Below are 27592 nucleotides of genomic sequence, written 5' to 3' on the forward strand. Positions count from 1 at the left end.
ATAACAAAATAACAGACTGGGTGCCTTATAAACTACAAATTTTTATTTATCATAGTTCTGGAGACTTAGGAAGTCCAAGATCCAGATACAGATGATTGAGTGTCTGGTAAGGATCTGTTTTCTGGTTGATAGTTGGATGTCTCTTTGCTGTGCCCTTCTGTGGGAGAAAGGGTAACAGATGTCTTTGAGGTCTCTTTCATATAGGACACTAATCTCATTCATGAGGAGTCCATCTTCATGACTTAATTACCTCCTAAAGGTCCCACCTCCAAATATCCAAATACCATTGGGGATTAGGTTTCAATAAGTGAATTTGGGGGGGACACAAACACTGAGTCTGTAGAAGCCATTTTCTGTGAACCTCTAATTAATATGTCTATTAATACTTTCTCTACTGGATTTTAATTAATGTGTGTCTTTTCCACTGGACAGTAACCTCCAAGCAGTTGGAAGCAATGTCTGTTTTGCTCTCATGCCTAGCATCTAGCATGGTGGGTGGGGCATAGTAGGTGTTCACTGCATATTTATTGAAAGAAGGTGGAATTTAACCTTTATTGCACACCCATTATATGCCAGGTAGTAGAGTATTTTGCAAATATACTTTTATTGATTTTTCATAACAGCCAAATGTGATAAGAATTATGTCCCCTTTCACAGATGAGGTAAATGAGGCTTGAAGAAGATAAATAATTAAACTAAGTCACAAAGCCAGAAAGAGGTGGATCTGAGGTCTGACCTATAACCTCTGTCTCTACTGTAAATGCTCATTTGACGCTGGCATATTTCTGTCAACTAGGTGGGCTGTTCCCTGGCTTCCTCTGATAAAGGGCTGACTGATTTCATGATAAGATGGAAATACTAAATAGTAGATGATTATCTTTTCCATGGCAAATTCCTGAAGTCTCCGTGCTCTAATTAAAGGAACTCACTTATAACAATTATATAACAGACTTAATGGTAGGCAGTTGGGTCAGTTGCTAGTTTAAAAAGGATGGATTCAGGAACATGTCTTCAAAAACCTGACAATGTGGACCACCAATTACCCACAAGGGTCAATTTGTTTAGGTGATACAATTTTGATATTAGATTTCTGGGACAAAGCAGGAACAATGCCAAAAATTTCAGTCACCATACCACATAAACTTTAAAGGGTGAGGAAAAGGCAAGAAAGGCAGAAAAGATAAAGGAAAAAAGAGAGAGAAACATATACAAAAGAGTGGAAAACATACAAAACAGTGAAGTGGAGAGGAGAAGGGAATGACACTCATTTGTTTTGTTGTTGTTTTGGGTTTACTTCCTTTAGCTACTCAGCTTTCAGTCCCCATTCTTTCAGTAATAGCTTCCCCATTTACTTTTTGGTAATTCCATACGCACTTTTGGATTCCATCTGGTGAGACTGTTGTTTGGGGACCCTGACTTCCCCCAGCCCCTGAGCAAGTTGAACCTAGCTAAACCAGTCACATGCTCTCTTCCTGGAATCAGAATCCTTTGTTTCAGATGCAGCTGTTGAGAAGTTCATGCTGTGGAGACTCCTGTGAGCTATCTGGGTCTGTCCTTTCCACCACTGGATCTTCAGCCTCCTCTCCTCAATCCTTGGAACTTCCCAATTTTCCCAATAAATTCTTTCCTGGTTTAAGTTTATCGGAGGCAGCTACTCTTGTTTGCAACCAAAGAACACGAGCTGATATACTCAAGGAAGAAGGAGGCAGGTGGAAATCAATGCTGAAATTAAGATCTGGGATAAGATCCATTGAGAATCTGTTTTCAGTTCCCAAAGCAGTAGGTACTGGGATCAAACCTAGTTTAAATGAAACAAAGGACAAATTAGTGTTCAATCATCTCAGATCTCTAGGAGCAAATATACTCACTCTATAAAGTAGCGGAAGGCTTCCAAAAGGTAAGAGAAATATTCTTTTCAAGGATAACCTATTGTAGGATTGACATCACAATTTGGGGTACTGAAAAAGTGTTTCCTGCAAGGCAGAGGTTTACCTCAGTTTTTATTTTATAAGATTTCTGTGTCTTTGATAATTTCACATTTTGGCATGACTAAAGGATTTTTCCATTCAAATCAACCTCCTTCAACTTGGCTAGTCCCTCTTCCTCCCCCCTGACTTGCCCCGTGGGATTCTTTCTTTTCACTGCCAAGGATTAAATTCTCTGTGAAAGCCTTGAAGGCAATAGACATCTGTACAGGAAAGGAGATACAAAACTGTCCAAAAAGAGAGAAGCACTCCCAAAGCCTTAGTGAGAAAATAATTGAACTCTTATTCATATTGGGAAAAAGTCTGGTTTCAAACTGAGTTTTTTATTGACTTTTTTTTTTCATAAAAGGATCATCGTTTATGTTGAATAAGAAAACGGTTATTGTTCTACTTTACCAAAGATGCTAAGTTTGCATGTTTTAAACATCAAACAAACATCTCCATAGAGAATGGCTTGCTTCCAATACCTGGTGAGCAGGCCAGACTTTCAGAGCAGCCCAGTTACACCAGTTCTGTGTTGATGGGTGAGCGATTCAAGATAGAAGGCTGAATTAGAATTCAGTCCTAATCCTGCTTAAGATGCTGGTTTTACTAGGTCTTAGCTTGATGGTCAGAAGACAATCCCACATAGCTCTAGTAGCACAGATCCATTGCTCCCTCTTCAAGCCACGAGCATGGAAGGCATGGGTGTTATTAGCAATGTGCAAATGGCAGATGCTGTGAGGACAAATGGAAAAAGACACATAGTATATAATGTCCACCTTAACTATTATCCTGTTATCAGTCCTAATCTCTCCACCTTATAAATATCTAACATTAATATTGTATTTCTGGCAGTTGATGAATGGAGTCCTATGTTGTATCAAACTACAGTGATTGTCAGTTTAGACAAGATGAGGGGATCATGTGAGAATGATATATTATCAGACCTCTATCATCTCAACTTTAGTTAGTTCAGTCTATTAATCTAACAACTCATGGGAAGCTTGAGGCTGGAAACGAGGGAGTACGATTCATTGGACAAGAACTGAGTTCTAGATATGAACTCTTAGAAAATAGACTCTTGAAAATGTCTTCTCTTTGTGTTTATTTGCCATTGGGAAATGGTATCTTTTTTTCTTCCTTTTTACTCTGTGTGAAAATTTAGCTTGGGGGGAAAAATCACATAGGTTATTATGTCAGGTCTCCCAAATGGTTAGACGACTGACCCTTCAGTAAAAAAAAAAAAAAAAAGAAAGAAAACCTAAGGGTTCTTGGCTTTTCTTATAATTGCTCAGGCTCCAATTCTGTTGAAAAGTGAATGGAAAAGCTATTCTATGAAATGACTCTTTAATATTTGATAAATGAGTCAGTCTTGTGGGCCTATATGGTTGCAGCGGTCATGCTTCTCCGCTAAGACTGCATATGTTCACATGGGATGGTCATTAAGCAAGCCTTTTAAGATGACAGAACTCCATTCTTCTGTCTCATTTCCCAGAAAGAAGAATAATGGAATAAAGTCTGGAGAGTAAAAAGGGGAAGAAAGGGGGATACGCTCTTCCCCCACCACGGCTTTCTAACCTAGAAAGGCAACATCATTTGTGGCAAAGAGCTGCATTCTACGTGGCAAAATAAATGGGAGGTATTTATTACTAAATCTTCGTGACACTTTAATGAGATAGTGGGAGAATATTATTATTAGGGCCTTAATGATTTGGGAAAATTGAGACAAAGGGATGCTGGAAAATATATTAAATATTACACTATTAATCTGAATTAAAAGACCAGAACTGGCTCAAATATTTTAGTTCAGGGAAAGGAACCTCAAGCTGGAGAGTGAATTGGATGATATAGACTAGATCCAGCTTTCACCTGGATTCAGATGTTATTTCCACTCTATTCCAAGTGAGATTTGCTTTTAACCATAGACTAAGAGAGCTCTGGTCTCTCCCCAGAGAAATCAGGCTGTCAGACCTCTCCCTTGGATTTTTCTTCCCCACCACACACCCCCACACTCCATGTATGCCACACATACCTACCAGCTGCCCACCAAAACCAGCTGCCTCAGGACAGGGCTGTCAAGGGAAGTCCTCCTATGGATGGACAGCCCTTGGTGGCAGCAGGAATCCTCTGCATGATTGTCCCTATGGCCTCGATTCTGACTTTGGGCTCTGGCCCATGTCTGGTGAAAGGAAATACATACCCATTGTAGAAAACATGAAAAGTACACATTTTTTTTTAATTGCTTACAATCTCACCACCCAGAGTGATCACTGCCAATATTTTGATATAGTTTTTAAAAATTCAATCTAACTAAGACATGTAAGTTGGAGTCACACTATATATGCACTTTTGAATCCTGCTTTACTTCTCTCTTTTTTTTTAGCTTTGTATGTGAGGATTTCTCCGTGTTATAAAAACATTCTTTGTAATTGCTACCCACATCTATTATATAAAAAAAAATAATGATTATAGAGATCAAGGAAAAACCAGAAAACGGAAGGAGAAAAAAATAATCTAAAAGTTGAAGATGGAGGAATGATTGTTATAATCACCAATTTATGGAGTAGGATGTTCAAGGAAAAAATTAGGAACTGGTACATAAGGAATGAAGCTGCTTTGACAAATGTATAAAATAACAAAAAGATAGTTGTTAGCACAGGTGTAATATATAATATTTAAATACCAAGAAATCAATTGCTATTGTGTAGCATTGAGTTATATTGGTAAGATTAATTAAAGCAGTTTTACTAAATAATAAGGAAATGCCTACATTTTAAAAAGATGCCTAGAGAAAATATGTAAAAGGGAGCTCATTAATTGTAAGAATAATAATATTCTTAACATGGCATTGCACGTTAGATTCCCTTTGTGAGCTTTAGTGAGGAGTTAGAAAAAGAGGCAAATGACAGTCTGTTAAAGGCAGAACTAAAAAAAAAAAAAAAAAAAAAAAAAGACAGAACTGTCTATTTCCTCCTCATCCCTGCCAAAGACTATTATTCTCAAGGACAAGAAAAAAATGTGGTAGTATTTGAAGCTCTAGCATAGTATTTTGTGTTCACTGGAGACTGATTCTGATACCACCAGCCCCTCCCTCCCTTTGCTTCGGGCTCTCTCCCACTTCCCAGTTACAGCCAAGGGGTGGGCTAGAGCTGAGAGGACAGGACCCTGGAGAAGGCTGTGGCTTATTGCGAAGATGATGGATGGGCTCCCGGGTCACAGAAGCTGCATTCCAATCCAAGAGTTGTCACCACTAGCTGTGTCACCTGGGCAAGTGACTCAAACTGTTTACGGTTTCCTTTCCCCCTTTATATAGTGGAGATCATGAAATCTATTTCTTATGGGATGTTAAACAAAAATTGGTTGTTATTTATAGTTCATTTTTATTTTTCCATATCTCCCCTCCCACCCCCTGCTTTTTTTTTGACCATGGAATTGTAGTTCACTTCAACAGTGATTCTAGTTTCTTGTTCATTTCATCTTTATAATCAATCCACTAAATTTATGCTATGATGAGCCAGAAAGATTCTCTCATCTCAGTACTTGCCATTTGATGTTTAATAAAGCTTATAGGCTCATAGGTGGCACTAATAATATTCTTTAAACATTCATTAAACAAAAATTCCCTCATTAAATTTTTTTTATTGTAGGGTACCTGGGTGGCCTAGTCAGTTAAGTGTCTGCCTTCTGCTTGGGTCATGATCTCAGGGTCCTGGGATAGAGTCCCAGTTCAGGCTTCCGGCTCAACAAGGGTCTGCTCTCCCTCTCCCTTAGTGTGCACTCTCTCTCTCTCTCTCTCTCTCTCTCAAGTTAATAAAATCTTTTTTTTTTTTTTTAAGATTTTATTTATTTATTTATTCACGAGAGACACAGAGAGAGAGAGGCAGAGACACAAGCAGAGGGAGAAGCAGGCTCCATACAGGGAGCCTGAATGTGGGACTCAATCTGGGATTCTGGGATCATGCCCTGAGCCAAAGGTCAGACGCTCAACCACTAAGCCACCCAGGCGTCCCAAGTTAATAAAATCTTTAAAAAAATAAAATAAGAACTTCCCTATATTAAAAAAATAAATAAATAAAGAAGTAAATTTTTTATTGAGAGCCTTATATGTGCTAGGCACTATGCCAAATAATATGGCTAGAAATGAATAAATCCTAGCTGGATAAGAAAGTTAAAGAGATGATGTCCAGTATATTTAGAAAAATATATAATTTATAATGGAAGGAAGCTAGTAAAAATTGGATTCTCCGTATAAGTTAATGACAATGTTCTTTAATTTTAGGAAACTTTTTGATGGGTAAGAATATGAACTAAGAAACTGGAAAGGTGGGGCACTTGGGTGGCTCAGTCAGTTAAGCATCTACCTTTGGCTCAGGTCATGATCCCGGGGTCGTGGGATGGAGCCTCATGTCAGGCTCCCTGCTTGGTGGGGAGCCCCTTCTCCCTCTCCCTCTGCTTCTCTCCTGTTTGTGTGTACTCTCTTGCTCTCTCTCTGTCAAATAAATAAATACAATTAAAAAAAAAAACTAAACAAAAGAAATTGGAAATGTAAAATGAAGTGATAATCAGGAGGCTTAATTTTAGCCCATACATTAGCTATACAATTTTGTGCAAGGCATTTAATTTTTTCTCTAACAGTACAATGGAATTCAGGGTCGCAAAACAAATAAATCAAATACTCTCCTAAATAACTCATGGGTTCAAGAGGAAACCACAATGGAAATTATAATTAGAAGGGTAATTAGAAAGGTAATGGTGATTAGTATTAATTAGAATGAAGTGAATGTATGTAAATGAATTTAAAATAAAAGACAGATTGAAAGTAATTGAGCTACAAATGCATCTCAAAAAGCTAAGAAAAAACAAAGTAGAAAAAGAAAATAATGAAAGTAACAATAGAAAGTAAGGAAATAGAAAAATAATAAAAATATAGATCATTAACAAAAGCAAGATCTCATTTTTGGAAAGAATCCAGATAAGGCAATTTATGAAAACTGGCAATTTATGGGCTAACCTCACTTAGATGCCATTTAGATGCAAAATTTCTAAATTAAGTAGTAAGAAATCATATCCAATAATGTATTAGTCTGTATGTATGTATGTAGTGTGATTAATGGTACAGCCATTATGGAAAACAGCATCCAATAATGTATTAAAATCATTTCTAACAATTTATTAAAATACAGTGTGATTAATGGTACAGCCATTATGGAAAACAGTTCTTAAAAAAATTAAAAATGGAATTACCATAAGATCCAGCTATGGCACTTCTGGTTATATATCCAAAAAAACTAAAAGAGTATCTTAAAGAGATATTTGCACACCCATGTTCATTGTAGCACTATTCACAATAGTCAAGGGGAGGAAGCAACTCTAATACCTATTAACAGATGAGTGAATAAAGAAAATGTGAAATATACCCATAAGGGAATATTATGTAGCCTTAAAAAAAAAAAAGAGGGAAATCTTGTCACATACTACAACATGAATGAATCTTGAGGCTGTTATGCTAAGTGAATTAAGCCAGTCACACAAAAAAATATTGTATGAATCCACACATAGGACATGTCTATAAGGTAGTCAGAAGCATGAAAACAGAGAATAGAAAGGTGGTTACCAAAAGCTGAGAAGAAGGGGATAGCAGAATTAGTGTTTAGTGGGTATAGAGTTTCAGTTTTACAAGACGAACATGTTCTAAAGATTGGTTGCACAACAGTGTGAATATATGTAACACTACTGACCCATACCCTTAAAAATGGTTAATAATGTAATGTTATATGTTTTTGCCATCTCACTGACATGAGATTATGTGATTTTGGCACAGTGGATTAAGAAAAAAAATGATCGGGATCCCTGGGTGGCGCAGCGATTTGGCGCCTGCCTTTGGCCCAGGGCGCGATCCTGGAGACCCGGGATCGAATCCCACGTCGGGCTCCCGGTGCATGGAGCCTGCTTCTCCCTCTGCCTGTGTCTCTGCCTCTCTCTCTCTCTCTATCATAAATAAATAAAAATTAAAAAAAAAAAAAAGAAAAAAAATGATCATGGCATAGTGGATAATACTCAGACACTGGACTGAAATGGCCTGGGTTCCAATCCTACTTCTACCACTTATCTATGTAACTTTGGGCAAATTACTTTTTTGTCCTTTAGTTTTTCATTAAAGTAAAGATAAAAATAGATCATAACACCTCAACCCAAATAACAACACAAACATCGTGAGCAAGTGGGTTTATCCCAATATCTGTCAGTCTAATCCACTGTATTAAGAGATAAAAGAATCAACAGATGCAGAAAAATGTTAAAATTCAACACTTGAAATGTTTTTCTCTAAGACTTATGTGGCTTTTCTTTCCTTTCCCTTAGGCCTCTGCTCAGTTGTCATCTTATCAGTGAGGCCTTTTCGGACCACCCTGTATACACTAACACCCTACTGCACCCTATCTTCTAACCCTGCCTTACATATCTTCACAAAAGCACTTCCTAGGCATAAAGATAATGGAAGAAACAGCAAAGAAAAAATAGACAAATTTGACTACTTGAAAAGGTAAAACTTCTGGATGCCAAAAAAAAATAAAAAAATAAAAAGCAAAACTAAAAGGCAAATTTCATAATTGAGGAGAGTATTTACCAGCAATATAACTGGAAAAGGGAGTTCATAGAGAATAATAAGAAAACTTTTATAGAAAGAGTTGGCAAAACCTGTATAGAAAGAGTACTCAGAATAATCCATTGCAGAACATGAATTAGTGACTCGAATTAGAAAAAAAACAACAACAAAACTTCAACCTCACAGAGAGACTAAGAAATTGAAATAAAGGGATGCTTTTAAAAAGAAGTTTTTGAAATTAGAATGATTTTTTTAAAGAATATAATTCGTGTGATAAGATGGGCCCTTGTGCCCTGCTGGTGAGAATATAAAATGATTCACATTTTCTTATATGAATGGTGTTTTGCTGGGTAACAAGTTACTATTATACTTAGCAGCTCAAAGCAACAAATATCTATCATTTCACCGTTTCTGCAGATCAGAGACCCAGGAACTGCTTAGCCTGCTGCGCAGGTAGGGCAGTTTGCAGCTGGGGGTGGTCCCTGCAGGCTCCATGGAGGCCCGAGAAACTACTTTTAGGCTCACTCATGAGGTTTAGGCCAGAATCAGTGGCTCATGCCTATTGGCCAAGAACCTCATCCTTGCTATGTGGACTTCTCCAGAGGCTGCCAGCCTGTCCCCCAGCCTGGCAGCTGAGTTCTCTCAGGGCTAGTGACTCGAGAGAAAGTGTGACCAAGACAAGTCACAGTTTCTTTTATAATCTAACCTTGCAGGTGACTTATCATCGCTCTGCTGTATTCTCTTAGTCACATAGACAAATCTTGGTAAATATGGATAGGGACGACCTAAGGGTTTGAAGACCAGGAGGCAGGGATATTGAGGGCCTTCTTGATGGCTAGTTGCCACATTTCTTTAAGCAATTCATCAATATTTAAAAGTTTGTATCTGAGACGCCTGGGTGGCTCAGCAGTTGAGCGTCTGCCTTTGGCTCAGGACATGATCCCGGGGTTCTGGGATCGAGTCCCACATTGGGCTTCCTGCATGGAGCCTGCTTCTCCCTCTGCCTATGTCTCTGTCTCTCTCTCTCTGTCTCTCATGAATAAATAAATAAAATCTTTAAAAATAAATAAAAATTAAAAAATAAAAGTTTATATCTACCCTTCAATAATGTTAGGTAATTACATCCCCAGCAATTTTTTTCTAAGAAAGTAATCATGTATGTGGACAAATAATATGCCTAAGCATGTTTAGTATATCATTTTTATAACAGTATAATCTGGGAATCATTTAAATGTGTAATAACAGAGGATTTATTTATCAAATAATGGTAATACCATATGATGGACTATAATGGATCCATCAAAAGTGGTGATTTTTGGAAGAATTTTCATATCGTGGGGAAATGATATAACGCTTAGGACATTATAAGGCAGGGCATGTACATTTATACATAATATGCCGATTATGTAAAAATTAAAATAATTATGTTTTAAAAAAGATGGACATATCCTAATGCAGCAAGAAGATAAAACAGAATATATGTACTATCCCTGGCCTCCCCTCTCCCCTACACAAGCTAAACCTGGATCTACTTATAAAGAAATAATCAAACAGATCTAGCTTGTGGGATGTAGTGAAAAATGACTGGTCTGCAATCTTCAAAAAATGTCAGTATCAGAAAAGATAGAAAAAAACTAATTCTATACTCAGGAGAAGACAGTAATGATATACAATGATGTTTAGGAGTCCAGGTTCTGTATGTCTGGGCTTCCTTTTTGTACGATGAAGATGTACCTGCCTCTCCCACCCTCCCCCAGAATGAATAAAAATAAAGGAGCTAAGTCAGAGACAGGCATGGATCCTTTATTTTCCTTATTTAGGTAATTTCTATGCCCAACATGGGGCTTGAACTCACAACCCCAAGATCAAGAGTCTCACACTCTACTGACTAAGGCAGTTAGATGCCCCCAGAAGTGGATCCTTTAAATGCAAAGAGGTTTGGTAAGAGAGTGGGTCTGCTTAATCTTTCAGATAACTTCTCCTAGCTGCTCTCCAACCTTCCCCAGGCACCTGAAAGTTCTGTGTTAATTCAAAATTCTAGGGGCACTTGGCTGGCTCAGTAGAGCACATGATTCTTAATCTCAGGGTCATGAGTTCAAGCCCCACGTTGGGTGTGGAGCCTACTTAAAAAAATGGATAAATTAAAATAAAATAAATAAAATTCTATTCCCGTGTGGCTTTTCTGGACATTACCTCTGTATCCCTAACTAAGTACTTGCTCCACTACTGACCCTATTATTCTTTCATGACCTGATTATTGCACATTACTGCTGTAATATCCTCTACTGAAATATGATTATAGTCATTCCTGAATGTTCTGTTAGAAAGTCTGTAGGCATAAGCGGAGTTCCACATTAAAAATGAGCTACAATTTAGACAAGTCTTTAATAAATGTTTGTGGGCAGAGAGACCTCATTGAAACAAAAGCAATCAATTCTTGTTATCTTTGCTATTAGAAGAAAGCAATAGTGGAATTCTTCCAAAACAGTGCATAAAGTATAATACTTTAATGGATTTTCTCCCCCTCAATGGATTTGCCTGCCTAAACTTTTTTTTTTTTTTCTTTTGGTCTAGACCAAATTTCTAATGATTTCACATCCCTTTGCACACATTTGTAGTTTGGGGATGGGGGGACTCCACTGGTGTTGATTGAGAGGTTCAGGATGGTCTAGGAATGCAAACTGCCCTTGGGAAATTCACATGCAAATAACGAGGTGGAGATTGTAGCCTAAATACTGATCAAAATGCAATTCAATCTGTGCCATAGACTTCAGGCTCTTCTGGCCCTTGGGACAACCACAGTCACGTCAATGGAATGGGGGCCTTTCCTGAACTGGACAAGCAAGTCTAAGCTTTTAAAAAGTTCCCTAGTTTCCTTTTGAAAATGGAATTTAAGCTTATGTTTTAGAAAACTTCGTGTTAGTGCTTTAAAAGTGGAGCTGATGACTTACTACTGTTACTTATTTTAAACAGAAAACGTACTTTTTAAGTCTTTCTCCTTAGGAATATTCCATCTGTCCCTGTAAGGATAATAGGCTGCCATGTAATAAAATTGATGAATGTTAAATACATAGGGACTCAGGACTTTTATTTTATGCAGGGTTGTTTGCTATCATGTTTATCAGGGAACAAGTAGCCTCAAAGAATCTTTTAGTACATTGTTACTCTCCCTGCTTTCTGCTATGTTTGGTGTATTTTCCCGGTCATTTTAGTAATATTGTTAGATTTAGAACATAGAGGCAAATGTCTACCGTGAAAAAAAACAAAGAAACCAAAGCAAAAACCCAACAACGAAAAATTAAGGCATCTAACAATACTTATACACTTACTAAGAATGAATGATCAAAATAAGGAGTGATAATTGCAGTTTTTTACATCTGTACTGGGCACTACCAGATGCTCATTTCCCAGCAGATGTGTTCATCAATGAGGAATCATAGTTTTTCAACTACAATGCTGCTATTATTTCACATTGAAATTATTCTTTTTTAAAAAAGATTTATTGAGGGCAGCCCGGGTGGCTCAGCTGTTTAGCACCACCTTAAGCCCAGGGCTTGATCCTGGAGACCCGGGATCGAGTCCCACGTCAGGCTCCCTACATGGAGCCTGCTTCTCCCTCTGCCTGGGTCTCTGCCTCTCTCTCTCTCTCTGTGTCTCTCATGAATAAATAAATAAAATCTTAAAAAAAAAAAAAGATTTATTGATATAAGTCATCTCTCCACCCAACATGGGGCTCAAATTCAGACCCTGAGATCAAGGGTCCCCTGCTTTACCAACTGAGCCAGCCAGGTGCCCCACATTGAAATTAGTCATCTAATTTCTAAAGCTCCATATTGTGCCAATGTAGTTGGGGGATTAAGAAGTGTTTACAATAATTTGAAAGTCTCTAGTTACTTTTAACCTGGAGGAAGAATGTCTTTGGTGAAATACGAACCAAATTGTTCTCCTGTTCCTTTCCATTTGTCCTTTGTTTACAATAAGGTTATGCAAATATATCTAAGCTGGGGGTAAGGGGTGGGGGAAGGTTATCTCTTTTTGTGCTTCCAGAGATATATAAAAGACTATTGTATAGGCAATTTCATCTAATAAAGGGCCCACAGTAGTTATTCACTTAATGACACTGAAGTTGGATCGTCTTAGCTTTCCTGTCCTTAGTTCTTCTAAGGGGAACAAAACCCCACATTTCCTATCTTCTAGTTGTTACCAATACAGCAGCCCACAAATAATTACATACTTTTAGTTAATTCAACTTTAAGTACTTTTCAGGGGAGAAAAACCATATTTTAACCTAACGAAGTCAAAAATATCTGCAATACAACTCAGATAGGATCAGCCATACTTGTTAATATGCATTTGTGAGATGTTGAATGTTTTTTCTTTTAATTAGTCGATACGCTTTTATTTGCTTTTATTGTCTATGTTTTTGCAGCAGTATTATTCATGAAGTAGAACTCATGTCCTTAGGATGGATAGCAAGTGGTGTTATTATGTGGCTGCTGCTGCATAATATTCACAAAGAAGTAAATGAAGTATTATACTATTTTGGGGTTTCATCAACGTGAAGCTGGGTTGTAATTTCGATTTCTGAAGTATGATTAGGGGAATGGCAGTGGGGGGGAGGGGGAGCAGGGAATGGGAAGGGAAGAGAGAGAAATGGCAAATAAGGCATTTGTTATAAAATCTATTCGACATTCAAAAAAATGTTGACTTGTAGATCAAAGCTATTTGAAAATACATGAAGGTCTGAGTCTTAAATGAGTGACTCATCTGGTACAACTAGTAATAAGATGAATGCTAAGTTAATGTCTTATTAGAACAAAGTTATTGGAAACAGTGCCAAAAGACTATTTTCTTTGGACATTTTAATAATGCAGAGCTGGGTGGAAATGGTGAATTGCCTCCTCCGAAGATTCTACAGATCTGAGAGGCTCTGGGGTCAAAATATCCCTGTTCTTCCAAAAAAAGAAGCAGCATAAAGAAGTCCTATTTTCAGGCAGCTACTATGTACTCACTAGGAATATACTAGAGCTACAGAATAATTACGATTAAAAAAGAATTTACTGGGGGCGCCAGGGTGGCTCAGTTGGCTAAGGGTCTGCTTTATGCTCAGGTCATGATCTTGTGGCCCTGGGATCCAGCTCCTCATCGGGCTTCCTGCTCAGTCAGAGGTCTGCTTCTCCCTTTCCCTCAGCCACTCCCTACCGTCGCGTGTGCTCTCTCTCAAAAAAATAAAATAATAAAAAAAAGAATTTACTGACCGCTTGCACACTGTGCTAAATAAATATTACGTATTCAATTTAGAAACATATCCATAATGATCAGCAAGGTAGCTTCTTTTATTTTTTTTTAAGGTTTTATTTATTTATTCATGAGAGATAGAGAGAGAGGCAGAGACACAGGCAGAGAGAAAGCAGGCCCCCTGTGGGGAGCCCACTGTGGGACTCAGGACTTGATCCTGGGACCTTGGGATCACGACCTGAGTGAAAGGCCAACGCTCAACCACTGAGCCACCCAGATGCCCCAGTAAGGTAGTTTCTTTATTCTAACCTAAGTTATATAATCGAAGGCGGTTTTTATTATTCTGACAATTGTAGGGGAAGAAAAATAATTTTCCCTCTACCCTTCTGAGTTCTTAGCTGAGACCCTTGTAAAAAAAAAAAAAAGGGAGAAAAACAAACAAATTTATTAACATGCTTACCTCCTGTATACATGGAAGGCACTCAGGAAAAATGAGTTACTCTGAGGTGTCTTTAGAATTCAGGATTAAGTGCTATCTTAAGAGGGAAAGGGTAGGGGAGATAGAGGAGAGTGAATGATTTTTGGGAAAGATGAATGGGCCATTAGAAGAACAGATGGGAGGTATGATAGTTTGTGACAAAGTCTGAGTATGGTGTCAACTTGAAGTCACTTCTTCATGACAGTTGGTTGAGGAAACTCCAGGGGAGGGCATTTATGATATCTGAGTTCCTTTTGGAGAATATGTCTTCAGGCAGATAAAAGGAGTTCATAAATAGTCCTGCATTTGCTTTTTAAGTGCCTGTAACTCAAAATATCGATATACCAAAGCAGCATGTGGTGGCATGTCTTATTACCCTTTACAATCATAAGTAAAAGAAAAAAGGATATTTCGTGTAGGAAGAAATGCAAAAATAATAGCAAAACCCTCATTTGATATTAATACTTCAAAATGGAAGTTTTGACTAATAGGAAGCTAGTAAATTTTTTAGATATATTAACTAAGTCAAGCTTTAAACAATGGATCATTTTATCTGAAATTACTCTACTTATTGTAGGCTTTGTAGGAGGTCTGTGACTAGTCATGCCAAGTAAGTTCTTAGAAAATAGTTCTGGGGTTCATCTCACTGGAAGAAGCACATCAATTCTTCACATCCTTAAACAAGGATGGAAAGAATGCATTTCCAAAATCCACAAAGGCTGAAGATTCCAGTTCTCATCAGTATTTAACAGGATGCCCTATCCCTAAACAAATGCAAAGCTGTCAGAAAAGGAGAGATTCAACTCATATCTTCTTACTGTTTTCACTGGACTTTGCTGCTTACAGAAAAAATAAAATGCTTTGGGCATGATGTTCCATGAAAAAGAGTAGTCAGCAAGTTGTTATAGGCTTAGATTGGACAAGGAGAATTTTACAGAGATCAAGTAAAGAACAGAGAAGGAAATTTAATACTGTTGAATGCCCTTGACCAAAATTTTGATAATGAGCTTATTTCCTAATGTCATAATTTCTGAACTTAATGTTCTTCAGAAACATCTTGTGAAAAGTCTAGTAGTAAAGTTCATGTGATAAGTTATGTTGACAATATTATTATATAATGCAGGATTTATGAAATTCTTTGTAAGTACTTGTTGAGTACCTATCATATGCCTGACCAAATAAAGAAAATTTAGCTCCTTTCTCAAGATGCTTTTTATTGGAAGGATTCCTTTCAAAATTCTTTTTTTTTTGTAAAGATTTTATTTATTTATTTATGAGAGACACAGAGAGAGAGAGAGAGAGAGAGAGGCAGAGACACAGGCAGAGGGAGAAGCAGGCTCCATGCAAGGACCCCGATGAGGGACTCGAACCCAGGAATCCGGGATCAAGCCCTGAGCCAAAGGTAGGTGCTCAACTACTGAGCCACTCTGGCGTCCCTCAAAATTCTTGTTTTTATCGAATAATTTGGGATCAATGTTGGGATAATATAAATATTACCTAATTTATTACCTATTCAAATATGTATTGATATAGGTGTAATTTAACAACCATTTTTATAATGTCAGTTCTGACTTGAATAAGGAGTATGTTTAGAAACTCTTTAATAAATAAAATCTTAAAAAAAAAAGAAACTTTAAACATCAAAGGTAAGTCACTGAATCAGCATTATCAATGTGATCCCATTCCTATCTATAAATAACTAGGGCAAAAGAGCACCTGGACCTTCTCTTCCTTTTTTTGATGGAAAGCTTGGTTGGCATTTTTGCAATTAACTTTATGTTTAACCTCAGTTATATACTTAATTATCCTGAGTTTAACAAGTGTGTATAGCATGTAATAAAACAAATCAATTATGTTGGGCTTTTTCCTCCTAAATTCCATCTCACACTTTACTTTGAAATTCTAACCTCTCCTCTTTAAATCATTCTAATTTTATCCTTCATATAGAAAGGTTTTGTAAACATCTTCCATATGTAAGCAATACTATTGCCTGTAACATTACGTGGTTGTTAACATTAATGGATTTTATCTTATGCTTCTGTCTCCAATTATCTTGTGTACATCTAAGATTTTTTTCTTAAGATTTTATTTATTTATTCATGAGAGACACCCAGAGAGAAGCAGATACACAGGCAGAGGGAGAAGCAGGCTTCTGGCAGGGAGCCTGATTCAGGACTCGATCCCCAGACTCAGGATCAGGACCTAAGCTGAAGGCAGCTGCTCAACCGCTGAGCCACCCAGGCATCCCTCTTCTTTTTTTTAAAGGTATTACAATAAGAAAAGATTTTGGCCTTTAATGAATTCCTGTTTTTCTTCTACAATGAAATTAACTGGAAATGTCAATTTAAATGTTACTAAAAACTACCTTATCAGTTTTTCTTTTTAAACATAAAGTCAGAACAGAGGGCAAAAATGAATGACCAAAGGAAAATTTTATATTAAGGAATGACTTCAAAAGCCATTCCTTTTCCCTTGAGCTTTGAGACTTGAGATACACCTAACTGTTCATGAACCTAATCTTTAAATACAAAGAAACACTGGCTGCTATGATTTGTACTTTTTGACCTGGTTTTGGTTCATGCACGGTAGAAGGACAGACGTCTTATTAGAATTATGATACAAACAAAAATAATAAATGTATTTATTTCTATAATTTTATTCAAAAAGATGTACAAATACAAATTGGTCCTTAGAACATATTGAAAAGGCTAGATTACTATTGTCTCTATTCTGCAGGCACTCATGTTCAATAAATGCTAATTGCTAAAATGGGAAAACATTTATCTTGTCCTATATAGACAGCGTTCCTCAATTATGTACGATTAATGCCTTTTTTTTCAGCCGACATCTGCTTTTGATCAGTGAAAGATCATCCAACTTACTAAATCGTTGTTCTGTTCGTTTATGTCCAGTTCCTACATGACCACAGTAGAGTCTGAAATATGTACACTCTTTCTTAGAATGTCTCTGCATCGGGAGAAAAGGATGTTCCCAGATCCTTTGGAGACCTCATTAGAAAAATCAAAATGTGAGTACTCTGTAGAAAGTTAACTTGGGAGCTAGAATTGGCAGGAGCCTGATCTAACAAAGTGGCTGGAGGCAGCTGTGAGGGGTGGTTACACTACAGCCATTTGCATCACAGTCTCAGCACTTGCCAACTTGTGAGACCTCAACCTCTGGGCACCTCACTTTACTTATTTGTAAAGTGGGGTGGGGTAATTATAGTCCCTACTTTATACAGTTGTGAGGATTGAGATAAAACACTTAAAGCATTTAGAACAATGTGTAGTACAGAGTAGGCATTAAGTAAATATTAGCTCTCATCTGGGGAGATTTGGAGTGTTATTTGACTATAGACTTAAAAAAACCCCTAAATTAACAAATTACTTCTTTTTGCATTGTCACTTCATGGTTCTGTAGCAGAAGTTAGGATTTTTTTTCAATTGTGAGAAAATTCTCTAAATTAACACATTCATAAGTCAGAAAAGACTATAGCAGAATCTGTAACATTTATATTTGGTCAAACAGGCAAAAAGTCTTTTATCCTCTTCATGAAGAAGAAAAGCTGTATGTAATTAGTGTGTGTGCAGCATATCTTTCTTGGCATTCAAAAGCATTAAAAGAACACTCATTGATTTCCAAGAAAGTTTTGAAAAAAAAAATACCAGTCCCTAGAGTTCAGACTGCTTTTTTAGAAAAATCTCTCCACCCAGAGGCATGGAATCTGAAATTTAGAGGACCTGAGTATCCAGACTTGGGTATAAACTATGGACAAGTTATTTAACACCTCTGTGATCACTTCTAAAATGAGAATGTCTTTTCCTTCAAAGGGTAGAATTAATGTGTATCCGTGTGCCCTCTGAACCATAAATTAAGATTTCTGAATTCAAACTTCTTTTGTTTTATAAGAATATCTCCTTTGAGGATATAAAATTGTGTCACTGATCAGAAACATACTTGTATTAAAAAATTAAATGCTGCAAAAATTAATTAAAAGCTAAACTGCACTTATTGAAATTTGAATGAGAAATTTCAAAATAAGCATTTTGTGCTATTTACAAAAGTCAAATAGCATACACTATTTCTGGTCTCATTTAAAAATTTTTCTAGAGAGCGAATTGATTTATAAACATGCTGTAATATCCCTAAGCATAAGTTTCTGCATTTGTAAAAATGTGTGACTTTTTTTTTCAGATGGTATTTAAAGTTACAGATAAGTAATACTGATAACTGAAGCATTGGTTAGCTAGAATTATTAGGCATCTTTTCTGTACATGTTTTTCTTTAATATCTGTCTTTTCACTCATTGCTGTTCTGAGTGTTCAGTATTCTCCTCCTGCCCTTTGAAGGCATTACTTTTGGAGAATCACTTGGTTTTAAAGACCGACCCATTTCACAAGGTAAGTTGTGTCATAATGTTCAGCAAATTTTCTATTTCATGGCAGGAAAAAAACACTAAACACAGCCAAATACACGTTTGTTTTCAAAGTCGCAGTAACTAGATTTAAGTGAACACTGCACTACAGTCAACAGAGAGTAATTCAGAGCTACACCTTCAGAATGTAAACGGGAAATTCAGTCTTTCAAAAGGCAAAGGAGAACTCTACTAAGTTCAAAGGATTTAATGACTTCATTACATATAGCACTCAGCATTTCATATTAATGTAAAAAAATCCAGACTTTTAAAATTAAAAGGTGGTAACATAAAGGCACCTGGCTGTTCAAGTGCTTCTGCTTGTTTTAATGTACTTAAAATGGCCACAGAAATGCTGGCAACTGAGAGATCCAGAGAGGTTTCTAAAACTCAGGTTTCCATAATCGCAGAGTTGATCCTTGTATCTTACTGGGGCTTGATGCAGCCTAAACAGGAATTTGGAAGTGATATGACAGACAAAAATGAAATACGTTTGAAAAGGCCATATTTTCCTATGACTTACATTCTCCTGGAAGTTTTTTCTTTTTTTGAACTTCCTTTTAAAAGAAATAATACTACCATCCTCCCTACCCCCAACAAACCAGCCCAAAACAATATCCTTTACTACTACTGGTTATCAGAACGAGTATCTGCTTTTGTAGGGCTGTCTCAACTTATGGTCAACTTTGGATAAGACTTTATTATATGTTTCATCTGCTTCTAATCCTATCAGCACAATCATAGAGGGTATTTAGGGTCCAAGGGTGTGTGTGTGTGTTGAGCTGTTGTTGTTTGGGGTTATTTATTTTTGTTTGGGGTAATTTAAAACTTGGACCTAACACAACATTTTGAGAGATCAAGTACATTTTTTTTTAAGAACATTTTCTTTCATAGGAGTCCAAAGAAACATATTTTGTCTATCTACATCCTATTGCAGGTTCAAATGGCTAGGATAGTTTCTATTTTCCATTCACAAACTATTAAATAGTATGTTAGATTTGCATTTCAATCATGGATGGCAACCATTAACCACCAGTTTCACCTGCAATGAGAATTGTCGGATATTAAAAAAAAATTATTTTTGTAAAATACACGAATGGCCATGGGTATGTAAAAATACATTCACATATTCATTAATATACCACAAGTGCCATTTCTTCAAACATATTTCATTTTTATTATCACACCATTTTCAATATTTGTGGTCACCTACTTTGTACCTAGCACGGAGCTCCACATTAGCAATTTAAAGTAAAAAAAAAAAATGTATTCCTGCGTTTGGGTTCAGTGGGGGAGACCACAGAAAAAGCAACAATATATTATAACTTTGACACAGGATATACACAGGGTGTTGAGGGTGCATTTTTATTCAGTGGTGCAAGAGAATGGTGACTCTGTGGGATGGAATGAAGAAAATGTAGAGAAACCTAAAGCTAACGTGCCGAATGGACAACTAGATGTCTATCAAACTGTGCAAGAGACTATAGCTCTTTATGCTCAAACAAGCTCCTGAAGTCGGATTATTACCCCACACAGCTGTGAGATCTCCTAAATTAGAGGTCTAACCATAAAAGTTTAGTCCTCTAACAACCTAAGCAAAAATAAATAAATAAATAAATAAATAAATAAATAAATAAATAAATAAAAATTTCTCTCTAGGATTTTCCCCTACCAGTTTGTTGTTTAATTCCTGGGAGAGGAGCACATTCCCGCTTAGTAGCACATTCTAGCTTAGAGCTGGAATGTTTCGACGGGTAGTGCTAGGGAAGCAACTTCCAGTAAACTGCCTCCAATCAGACCTGACGTTGCTTCTGCAGAACTGTGTTCAGACCGTGCAGGGTTTTTTTTTGTTTGTTTGTTTTGTTTCAAACTGGAATTGCAGATGGCTTTTTCTTTTTCACCTGTAAAAGGTGGTCTTCATTGATCACTGCATCTGTGTGGCCACCAGGACTTCGGTCTTGTAAGTCCAACCCACAGGGGTGGGGTGGGGTGGGGTGGGGTGGGGGCTATAGCCTGGACGAAAAGGCTTGCATGCTGGAGATCAGCTCCACCTGTTGAGGTCAATTAGTTTACAGGGGCTAGAGGCTGCGGCTTCCCTCCAGGTAGGGATGGGTAGGGATGGACTGCAAGCAAGCACGCCCTCTCCAGACCAGAGCCTGCCCGGGAGGAACCCCGGCAGCTAAGAGCAAGCAGCTGCAGCAGCTGCAACAGCTGCAACAGCTGCCGGGGCTGGCGCACCCCGGCCCGTCGAAGGGCGAGGGGACCGCATGGCAGTCACCACCGCACTGCACAAAAGGCAGCCCCTATCTAGGAGGCGCTGGGGCCTGGCGCGGTCCGCGGAGCTCGGGGCGCAGGAGCGCGGGGGCGGGGGGGTGGGGGGTGGGCGAGCTCCGCCTGCAGGGGGCCGGGGGCGCGCCCAGGTGCAGCGGGGAGGGAGGGGGGTGGTGGTGGGAGGAGGAGGGCTCCGCCACGCGCCTAGGAAGAAAGCCTGACTCATGTCGTGTCGTGGCGGTGGCGGCGGGCTCCTGGGAACTGCAACTCGTGATGCTGTTGCTGCGGAGAAAAGCCTCATTACCCATTCCGCGGGCGGGCAAGGGCGGGGGGGGGGGCGGACACCCACCCCCTCCCCGGGGCGCGCACTCCCGGGCCCCGCCCCGCCCCCTCCCCCTCCCCTGCCGCGCGCCCGCCCGCGCCCGCTCCCGCGCCCGCGCACGCGCACCGGCCGCGAGCGAGAACAGAGCGGACACACCTAACCTGCGCGCGCGCGCCCCGCGCCCCGCCCCCACTCGGGCCGAGCCGCGCAGCCCGACCCGGATCCGCTCCCCCGCCCGAAGCGCCCCTCCCCTCCCTTCCCCTCCCCTCCCCTCTCTCCGCGGCCTCGGCGCCTCCGCCAGCCTTCGGCAATTTCCGGCGCTCGGCGAGGCCCGAGGCCCCGCCGCCGCCTCCTCCGCCGGACCCGGCTTTCTGTCTGCGGCGCCGGGGCGCATGCGCAGACGCCATCTTCCTCCGTCTCCTTCGCCTGCCCCCTCCCCCTCCCCCCTGCCGCCGCCGCCGCCGCCTCCTCCTCCTCTCGCCGGCGGTCGCCCCTCCTCCTCCTCGTCCTCCTCCTCCTCCTGCGCTCGGGCGCTGGTCCCTCCTCTCCCGCTGCCGCGAGAGACTGGGGGACGCGGCGGAGCCGGAGGAGAGCACTAGTAACAACCACCACGGCCCCCTCCCCGCCCGCCCGCCCTCCGCACCCACCCACTCGCCGACACCGGCCAACCCCACCTCCCGTTCCTTTGAACGGCGTCGGCTGCAGTCGCTTGCACCAGCCCGTCTGGCCCCCAGCGCCGCCGAGGAAGGAGCCGCCCGCGAGGACGAGGACGAGGACGGGGACGAGGACGAGGACGAGGAGCCGAGCGGCTCGCAGCCCGCCGCCGCCCCCCGGGGAGGCCCGGGCGCCGGCCCCTTCCTCCCCGAGGACGCGTGCCGAGCCGAGGCGCCTGCCCCGAGGGAGGAAAATGCTCGGGCTCCATGGCTGCCAGTGATGGAGCGGTCCCTGCGCTCCCGCCGCCGCCGCCGCCGCGCCCCGGTCGTGCTCCGCGAGGACCCGGCGTCCCTGCGCGCCCGCCCGCGCCCCGTTGCTGGGCTCACCGTACCGGGCGCCCCGCCGCCCCGCTCCGAGCCTCGCCGCCCCGGCCCCGGCCGCGGCCAGCGTCTGCTCACGGAACAGCCGCCGCGAGCCCAGGGGGTTTGAAAGGGTCCGCGGGGCGCGGGCGGGGAGGGCCGAGCGGGGCCGGCGGGGCCGGGAGGGGACAGGCTTGAGCGACCCTGAGCTCGGGGCTCGGGGCTCGGGGGCGGCGAGGGGACGGCGGCCCCCGCTCCGCGCCGCCTCGGCCGGTGCACGGCGCCCGGGAGGCTCTTGCAGCGGCCGCCGCCGCAGGGGCTGCGGTGCCCCCGAGTCGGCCGGAGAAGGTGGGCATTTCTCGGCTTCCCCACCTCCTCCTCCCCCTCGTCTCCCCCCCACCCCACCCCACCCCACCCCACCCCACCCCACCCCCACCCTCCCCTGCCCCCTCCCTCCTGCCCCGCACCCCACGTGAAGGCGGACTAGAGAGGGGGGTGTGAGACTAGAGGGGAAAGTGAATGGCGGAGGACTGAAGGGGTCCCCCCCGCTCCCCCACCTCTCGGGCCGCCCCGTTCACCCTCGTTCATCCTCCCTTCCCGAAGCTCGCCCTCGAAGGCAGGAGCGGCCGGCGCCTTCTGCTGAGGAGGAGGAGGAGGAGGAGGAGGAGGAGGACCCGCGCCGGGCGGAGCGTCAGGTCCCGTTTTCCTCCCCGGCGTCTCGAATACAAAGATTACGGTGCAGAAGAAGGAAATTGCACTCGCCTCCTCCGCCCCCCCGGCCCCCGACACAATGCACCAGCCGCCCGAGTCCACCGCCGCGGCGGCCGCGGCCGCTGCAGACATTAGCGCTAGGAAGATGGCGCACCCGGCGATGTTCCCTCGAAGGGGCAGCGGCGGCGGCGGCGGCGGCGGCGGCGGCGGCGCCTCTGCGCTCAGCGCGGCAGGTACCGGCGTCGGTAGTAGTGTCACATCTTCCGAGGATTTTCCGCCTCCGTCGCTGCTCCAGCCGCCTCCCCCCGCCGCATCCTCCACGTCGGGGCCGCAGCCTCCGCCTCCACAAAGCCTGAACCTCCTCTCGCAGGCTCAGCTGCAGGCACAGCCCCTCGCGCCGGGCGGGACTCAGATGAAAAAGAAAAGTGGCTTCCAGATAACCAGCGTCACCCCGGCTCAGATCTCCGCCAGCATCAGCTCCAACAACAGCATCGCCGAGGACACGGAGAGCTACGACGACCTGGACGAGTCCCACACGGAGGATCTGTCTTCCTCCGAGATCCTCGATGTGTCACTTTCCAGGGCGACCGACTTGGGGGAGCCTGAGCGCAGCTCCTCAGAAGAGACTCTGAATAACTTCCAGGAAGCCGAGACACCTGGGGCAGTGTCTCCCAACCAGCCCCACCTCCCGCAGCCTCATCTGCCCCACCTTCCCCCCCAGAACGTTGTGATCAATGGGAACGCTCATCCTCACCACCTCCATCACCACCATCACATTCATCACGGGCACCACCTCCACCACGGGCACCACCATCCATCCCATGCCGGCGTGGCCAGTCCACCCATTCCCGGAGGGCCACCCTCCAGCCCGGGATCCAGAAAACTCTCTGCCCCTGGAAGCGCCGACAGCGTTGCACCAGCTGCACCGACTTCTGCTGTATCATCGGGAGGCTCACCTGCATCCGTAATGACTAATATCCGAGCTCCAAGTACTACCGGCAGTATAGGTATAAGTTCTGTTACTGGCGCTACTACGGTGAATAATGTTAACATCACTGCTGTGGGTACTTTTAATCCTAGCGTGACAAGCAGCATGCTTAGTAATGCCAGTATAAATGCGAGCAATATCCCTAGTGCTGCTAGTGCGAGTGTCGGGCCTGGAGTTAGCAGCGGTGTGAATGTGAATATCTTGAGTGGCATGGGCAATGGTTCTATTTCTTCCTCCGCTGTTGTTAACAGCGCCCCTAATGCAGCTGCAGGGATGACTGTGGGATCAGTTTCCAGTCAGCAGCAGCCACCGACAGTTAACACGTCGAGGTTCAGAGTTGTGAAGTTAGATTCTAGTTCTGAACCTTTTAAGAAAGGTAGATGGACTTGCACCGAGTTCTATGAGAAAGAAAACGCCGCACCTGCTGCAGAAGGTGTGGCGATGAATAAAGTGGTGGAAACTGTAAAACAAAACCCAGAAGTGACTTCTGAGAGGGAGAGCACTAGTGGGAGTTCAGTGAGCAGTAGTGTCAGCACACTGAGTCACTACACAGAGAGTGTGGGAAGTGGAGAGATGGGAGCCCCTACTGTGGTGGTGCAGCAGCAGCAGCCAACTCTTCAAGGTATGGCTCTTCAACAGATGGATTTCAGTAGCTCTGGTCCTCAGAGTATTTCAGCAGTCAGTATACCACAGAGTATTTCTCAGTCACAGATCACACAAGTACAGTTGCAGTCGCAAGAACTGAGCTATCAAAAGCCAGGTCTTCAGCCTGTCCCTCTGCAAGCCACTCTCAGTACCGCGACGGGTATCCAGCCATCACCTGTGAATGTGGTTGGTGTAACTTCAGCTTTAGGTCAGCAGCCTTCCATTTCCAGTTTGGCTCAACCCCAACTGCCATATTCTCAGCCGGCTCCTCCAGTGCAAGCTCCCCTTCCAGGGGCACCACCCCAACAGTTACAGTATGGACAACAGCAACCGACTGTATCTGCACAGATGGTCCCAGGCCATGGTAAACCGGTGACTCAGAATCCTACTTCAGAGTATGTGCAGCAGCAGCCGCCGCCGCCGATGCTCCAAACAGCGGTGTCCTCGGGACAGCCCAGTGCTGCGAGCGTGGGAGCAGGATCGACCGTGATTCCTACGGCCCAGCCACAGAGCATCCAGCTGCCAGTGCAGCCCACCGCAATCCAAGCACAACCTGCAGGGGCCTCTGGCCAGCCTGTTGGCCAGGCTCAGACGGCAGGATCTGTGGTACCTACTGGCGGTCAAATCGCAAATATTGGTCAACAGGCAAACATAGCTACTGCGGTGCAGCAGCCCTCTACCCAAGTCACACCTTCAGTTATTCAGCAAGGTGCTCCTCCGTCTTCACAGATAGTTTCACCTGCTCAAACCGCGATTATTCATCAGGGAGTTCAAACTAGTGCTTCGAGCCTTCCTCAACAATTGGTCCTTGCACCCCAAAGTACCTTGTTAACTGTGCCTCCCCAGCCGCAAGGAGTAGAATCAGTAGCTCAAGTTTCGCAGCAGTTGCCTGCAGTTAGTCCTTTGCCCTCTGCTAGTAGTATTTCTGTTACAAATCAGGTTAGTTCAGCTGGTCCTTCTGGAATGCCTTCTGCCCCAACAAACTTGGTTCCACCACAGAATATAGCACAAACCCCTGCCACTCAAAATGGTAATTTGGTTCAGAGTGTTAGTCAACCTCCCTTGATAGCAACTAATATAAATCTGGCACAACAGATCCCACTAAGTTCTACTCAGTTCTCTGCACAATCATTAGCTCAGGCAATTGGAAGCCAAATTGAAGATGCCAGGCGCCCAGCGGAACCCTCCTTAGTTGGCTTACCTCAGACTATCAGTGGTGACAGTGGGGGAATGTCAGCAGTTTCAGATGGGAGTAGCAGCAGCCTAGCAGCCTCTGCTTCTCTTTTCCCGTTGAAGGTGCTACCGCTGACGACACCCCTGGTGGATGGCGAGGATGAGAGGTAAGATTATGCCGTGTTTCTGCAGACATTCAACGGATTCAGAGTAGTGAATCTATTGAGTAGCTTTGTACATGCACAAAATTTGTCGAGAGCATTACCTCTTTTTTTCATTTTTGTGTGTGAAAATCGTTTTCGTGGTAAGTTTCCTAGAGCAAGAGTGTCATGGAATGGTTTCAGAGTGGAGATAGCAGGTGGGTGTAAGTATGCAAACTATTTGACAATAGTTATTGAGTATTAAGTATAGGTCTGAGGGCACCAGGTGTTTTTTTGTTATGCTTTTTAAAGGGATTTCTTACAGAAGATTTTTGCTAACCTATATTAATAGTTCATCCATTCCTTTGAATTACTAAAATACTTATCATCTCTGGGGGCTGGAGGCGGGCGGGGGGGTGCTGTGGTTCCCACGAATGTTTCTCCTTTTCACTTCTACTGTGTTTGATCTTAGTCTGCAAAAGATAATGTTACCTGCTTTTCCTAGTCAGACATTATAGGAAAGATGACCTAGTCTGGGTTATATAGGTTACCCTTATACTGTAATTGACCAACTTTTGTACACTTATTTAATGGTCATTTTATCTGAACCGAAGAGGAATGGGAATCTTAGAAAGTATGTCATGGGGGAGGGGGGCTTACACTGTCAAAATAACCAGATTTATCTTTGATAGTGGTAGTCTGTACATTTTATTTTCCCTTTTGTATAGTGGATCAAGGTGGTAGCCATTTTAAAGACTAAGGAAAGTCTTGAAGGGTTGGATTTATAGGGGCATGGAAATAAGACTTTGTTCTCCTGTTAATCTATTCCACCTGTTCCCTTCTTTGCCAAAAAAATACATAAGGCCAAAAAAAAAAAAAAACACTATTAAACCAGTGTTTTCATGATTGAATTGGAAATAATGCTCTAACCATGCCACTGAATCAAATTGTGTCCTTTAAGCTGACTGATTAGAAAGTTGTGAAATCTCTAATGATTCTACATGGCTTTTAAACAAAGTTGATTTTTTAAAGGAATGTTCTTGTCACAGATTTGCAGGTCTGTGACTTAACCTTGATCAAAATAGCATCATAGGGAGTTAATGACCAAGGCTATTTATTTTAGCCATGCAACTCGGAATAAGCTCTAAAGACATTTAATTATTTTAGTATTAGTTGGAGATTTTTGTGATGGAACTTTCATCAAACCAATTGGAAATTTATATCCTAAATGTGTCTTTGTGGTTTTCACCTTGGAAAAATTGAGAGTATTTCAAAAGAATTGCAGTTTTTAGAAAAAGAGAACAAAGGCCAAATGTTCCAGTGAGGTTTTCACGATACATATATTTTTTTAATTACTTAAGAGATGTTAGTTAAAAGTATGGTTAATTGATATAATTTAAAATCTTGTCTTTCAGGATTTTTATAATTTTTTCAGGAGTCCTATAATTAAAACCTTGTTACCTAACCAAATGAATTCCGTATCACGTATACAAAGTTTACTTAAGAGGACCTCTTCTAGGATGTGGTTTCCTTAAGAGTCCTAATATAATTACTGATAAAACTCTGTTTCATAGGTCAATATTCACACCTGTAGTTACTAATATTCACTATAATTTTAAATAATTATT

General features: G+C 42.0%; 1 protein-coding gene and 2 long non-coding RNA genes across 9 annotated transcripts in view; 2 read left to right on the plus strand and 1 right to left on the minus strand.

Moving 5' to 3' along the window:
• Nucleotides 1-580: 580 nt before the first annotated feature.
• On the minus strand, nt 581-20945 carry LOC112678858 (uncharacterized). The gene is made up of 4 exons (XR_007405068.1): nt 20603-20945; nt 4000-4146; nt 2453-2702; nt 581-1798 (listed from the first exon to the last, which is right to left on the minus strand). It is a non-coding gene; the product is annotated as an uncharacterized LOC112678858 (long non-coding RNA).
• LOC125753377 (uncharacterized) lies at nt 15469-20347 on the plus strand. The gene is made up of 2 exons (XR_007405069.1): nt 15469-15689; nt 17248-20347. It is a non-coding gene; the product is annotated as an uncharacterized LOC125753377 (long non-coding RNA).
• A 1816-nt stretch (nt 20946-22761) lies between the features above and the next one.
• TSC22D1 (TSC22 domain family member 1) overlaps nt 22762-27592 on the plus strand; it is a 131199-nt gene continuing 126368 nt past the window's right edge. For 6 of the 7 annotated variants that reach the window (XR_007405067.1, XR_003147937.3, XR_003147936.3 and 3 more), the window contains exon 1: nt 22762-25991. Coding sequence is in view for 4 of the 7 variants with exons in the window: in XM_049099541.1 (XP_048955498.1) it covers nt 23098-25991 (2894 nt within the window). In the remaining 3 variants the exon portion in view is untranslated. The remainder of the gene's footprint in view (nt 25992-27592) is intronic. The other variant, XM_025478225.3, reaches the window with a different exon arrangement.

The sequence above is a fragment of the Canis lupus genome, chromosome 22 (assembly GCF_003254725.2).
Source record: "Canis lupus dingo isolate Sandy chromosome 22, ASM325472v2, whole genome shotgun sequence".
In the NCBI taxonomy this organism is placed as follows: Eukaryota; Metazoa; Chordata; class Mammalia; order Carnivora; family Canidae; genus Canis; species Canis lupus.